At 59.0% G+C, this 3,328-nt stretch overlaps 1 protein-coding gene across 1 annotated transcript; it reads left to right on the top strand.

Moving 5' to 3' along the window:
- Positions 1–275: 275 nt before the first annotated feature.
- Positions 276–3,013, top strand: CRYBA2 (crystallin beta A2). The gene is made up of 5 exons (XM_040986417.1): positions 276–322; positions 469–633; positions 1,159–1,300; positions 2,296–2,438; positions 2,801–3,013. Exons 2-5 carry the CDS (start codon positions 473–475, stop codon positions 2,946–2,948), a joined length of 594 nt encoding a protein of 197 aa, XP_040842351.1. The 5' UTR covers positions 276–322; positions 469–472; the 3' UTR covers positions 2,949–3,013.
- Positions 3,014–3,328: the final 315 nt, after the last annotated feature.

The raw sequence follows: 3,328 nt of genomic DNA, 5'->3' as shown, positions 1-3,328 counted from the left end.
CAAGGCTCAGGCACCAAAGAAAGAAAAAAAGAAAGCGCCGAGTCAGCCAGGGCCTGGACGGGCGCTGGACGCGTGGCTCAGCACTTTCCGTTGTAATTCCCACGCGCTGGGGCCAGATCGGCGGCCTGGGGAAAGGGCTCAGCCGCCGGGAGCCAGAGCAGACTGCAGTCCATCCGCTGACTCAGCTACCTCCGGGGGTACCCCCACCCCGGGCCAGCGGGAGAGGGTACGGGACGCCAGGCCAGGCCTACATATAAAGCTCCGCACGGCCAACCCGCGCGCAGCCTCTCCGTTTTCCTGGTGCGCCGCGCTCACCCACCCGGTGACTACCCGGTTCTGCACCCTGGAAGGGAAGGGTGGGATGAGGGGGAGTCCCTGAGCAGCCCAGATCCCATACCCCGCTCCCTCCTTGAGAAGAGAGTTGCAGGCGAGACGCTGACGGAGTATCCACGCTCTTTCTGTGCGCAGTGCCATGAGCAGCGCCTCCACGCCGGGTCCCGCGCCCGCCTGCCTCACCCTGTGGGAGGAGGAGGACTTCCAGGGCCGCCGCTGCCGGCTGCTGAGCGACTGCACGAACGTGGGCGAGCGCGGAGGGTTGCGCAGGGTGCGCTCCGTCAAGGTGGAAAACGGCGCGTGAGTGGTGACTCGGCCGTGGCGTGGCGGGAGAGGAGGGTGCGAGGCTGCTGGCTCCTCAGGCGCCAGTTTGGTGCCCTTCAGCCTGGGGTGCCCCGAGGGAGACGCCTTCTGGTCCCCGTGGAGCAAACTGGGACCTGGGTCCCAAGGGGTTTCCAATGCAATTATGATCCTTTCCAAGCTCTTCTCTGTGCGAAGGTAGACAGCAGGCAGCGATGGCAAACCTCCCTCCTTCGCGCGCCTTAACCTTTGTGGTAGGAGCGCTCAGTAGAGCGATTTTTCTAGCCTGTAAAGTTCCTTCCCATCTGCGCTGTACGTGTGTGTGGAGGGGTGCCTGGAGTGCAAAGATGGGGCTCCTCGAGGTCGCAGCCGGAACAGCAGCCGCCACAGTGGGCCCTCCAGGAGGATGGGACTGCCAAACACCGGGCACGTCAACAAAAGCGCTGCGTTTTGAGGAAAATACTGGGCTGAACACAGGGGGGCGGCTGGAGCAGATGCTGCTCAGCTTCCTGTCTCCTCTTGCAGTTGGGTAGCCTTCGAGTACCCCGACTGCCAGGGACAGCAGTTCATCCTGGAGAAGGGAGACTACCCGCGCTGGAGCGCCTGGAGCGGCAGCAGCGGCCATCACAGCAACCAGCTGCTGTCCTTCAGGCCGGTGCTCTGCGCAGTGAGCACAATTCATTCCCTTTCCTCCTTGGTCTCCTAGCCCCCAGCCCTGGCCCATCGCCCTCTGCCCCGGAGAGTGTAAACAAACTCCTCCTGGATGGGCAGTTACGCCTGGCTCCTAGCGTCCTGAAAGGGTCTCCAAAAGTTAGCGTTGAAGGTGTGGGCGAAGTACGCTGATATCAGCACCGCGGACAGCTCTGAGGTCCTAGGTGAGGCTGGGCAGCTGCTGTTAATACAGGTACAAAGACACCGGCAGGATAACAAGAGTTAATATGTGGACTAGAACTGAGCACAGGATGAAGGCTGAGAATAGGGCGTGTGTGTGTGTGTGTGTGTGTGTTGGAGGTAGTAATGAATAAAAGACACAGAAGAGAAGATTCACATATTCTGTTCATGTAAAGTTTGGTACAGATGAGGCCTGGGGTGCACAGCAGAAGATCCAGCCCAGCCCAGCCCAGCCCAGTGTTTCCATTTCACGAGGCAGAGGAACCCTGAAAGGGAAGCTGGGGCTGGGGAAGCTAACAAGCAGCTAGGACTTAGGCCCTGACCACCCAGCATCCCACACCCCTTGGCTCTAGCCTGGGAGACATCCTGCCCTGGGTGCTGGGCAGGGGCTGGATGGTTACTAAGGCCCTTAAGAAAACTCCTGGTTAATGGTTTCTCTCTAGACCTGATTTTCCTCTTGCAAAACAGTCCCATGCCACAAGATGCCCTCTAGCTCTGTCCTGAAAATCAGAACCCCCCTCCACTGCCACCCTTGTCCCACTCCTTACTCCCTCATTCCCTACTCTTATCGTCTCAGCCCAAATACCTCTGAGTTTCCCAACTGTCAGGTAGCAGAGGGTAAGCTCCTGGGTGCTTGAGGGGCCCAAATGGCTGCACAGCTTCTGGGGGCAGTTGGGTGGGAGAACAGACCCAAGGGTGGGGCCACCAACACACTTTTGTGGGGCATCCCTGCTTCGCCTCCCCCCCTCAACAAACCTTCCTGTGTCACAGAACCACAGTGACAGTCGCGTGACACTGTTTGAAGGGGAGAACTTCCAAGGCTGCAAGTTCGAACTCAGCGATGATTACCCATCCCTACCCTCCATGGGATGGGCCAGTAAGGAGGTGGGCTCCCTCAAAGTCAGCTCTGGAGCGTGAGTACTGGACCTGGAACCTGGGAGGTGGGAGGAGTTTGGAAGCCATGGTGTGTGGAGCCAAAGGACAGAGTAAAGAGAGGGGCTGGGGATTTGGAATCTAAAGCAAGGCAGACTGGGTAGGAAGGAAGAAAAGGAATGGGTGCGGGGAGGAAGAGTGGGGGGCAGAGAAAGGCACTAAAAAGCAGGGGAGGGTGAAGAGGGGACCCGAGATGAGGCAGGTGGCAGGAAGATGGAGCAGTGGGTAGGCTAGAGAGAGATCCACCTATGGGGTGTGGAAGCTGGGATTTGGCAGCTGAGTCAGGGAGAGTAGAGGGATGTGGGGGCCTACTCACCACCCCTATGCAATCCCTGGCCCCTAGTTGGGTGGCCTACCAGTATCCTGGCTACCGGGGTTACCAGTACATACTGGAGCGGGACCGGCACAGCGGCGAGTTCCGGAACTATGGCGAGTTCGGCACGCAAGCCCACACAGGACAGCTGCAGTCCATCCGGAGAGTCCAGCACTAGGTTGGCCAGCCACAGATGCCACCTGCCTTAGGGATCCTCAATAAAGACTTCCAAACCTACCTGCCCCTCATTTTGTGGTGTGTCATCATCATCTTCTGAGGGCCCTCTCTGAACCAATCAGACCCTTGCCTCAGGTTCCAGGACCTGTGACTCAGGCATAAGCAGGCCTGGGCGGGAGCTGGTGGGGTTGGGAAGGATCCCACAGATCTTGTGAAGGATAATTAGCCACCTCAGTTCTTGGTAAAGACCAGCTGGGACCCTGGGTACTGTTAGCACAGATGGCATCTCTGCCTTCCTCCCGGTAAGACAGACAGCCCTGGACCAGGGCACAGAGGTGGATTTCAACAGCCACGAATCCAGGGGCCGGGGGCTGTCAAGAA

The sequence above is a fragment of the Ochotona curzoniae genome, unplaced genomic scaffold (assembly GCF_017591425.1).
Source record: "Ochotona curzoniae isolate NIBS_2020 unplaced genomic scaffold, NIBS_Ocur_1.0 contig_4514, whole genome shotgun sequence".
In the NCBI taxonomy this organism is placed as follows: Eukaryota; Metazoa; Chordata; class Mammalia; order Lagomorpha; family Ochotonidae; genus Ochotona; species Ochotona curzoniae.
The sequence above is the reverse complement of the archived record's forward strand: the minus strand, read 5'-3'. Positions and strand labels throughout refer to the sequence as shown.

Bases quoted from the DNA above. Each gene is read 5' to 3' on its own strand.
- CRYBA2 (XM_040986417.1), top strand. From the start codon at position 473: ATGAGCAGCGCCTCCACGCCGGGTCCCGCGCCCGCCTGCCTCACCCTG. The intron at 634-1,158 runs GTGAGTGGTGAC...CTCCTCTTGCAG, and splicing joins GTCAAGGTGGAAAACGGCGC to TTGGGTAGCCTTCGAGTACC. The intron at 2,439-2,800 runs GTGAGTACTGGA...CCTGGCCCCTAG, and splicing joins CTCAAAGTCAGCTCTGGAGC to TTGGGTGGCCTACCAGTATC.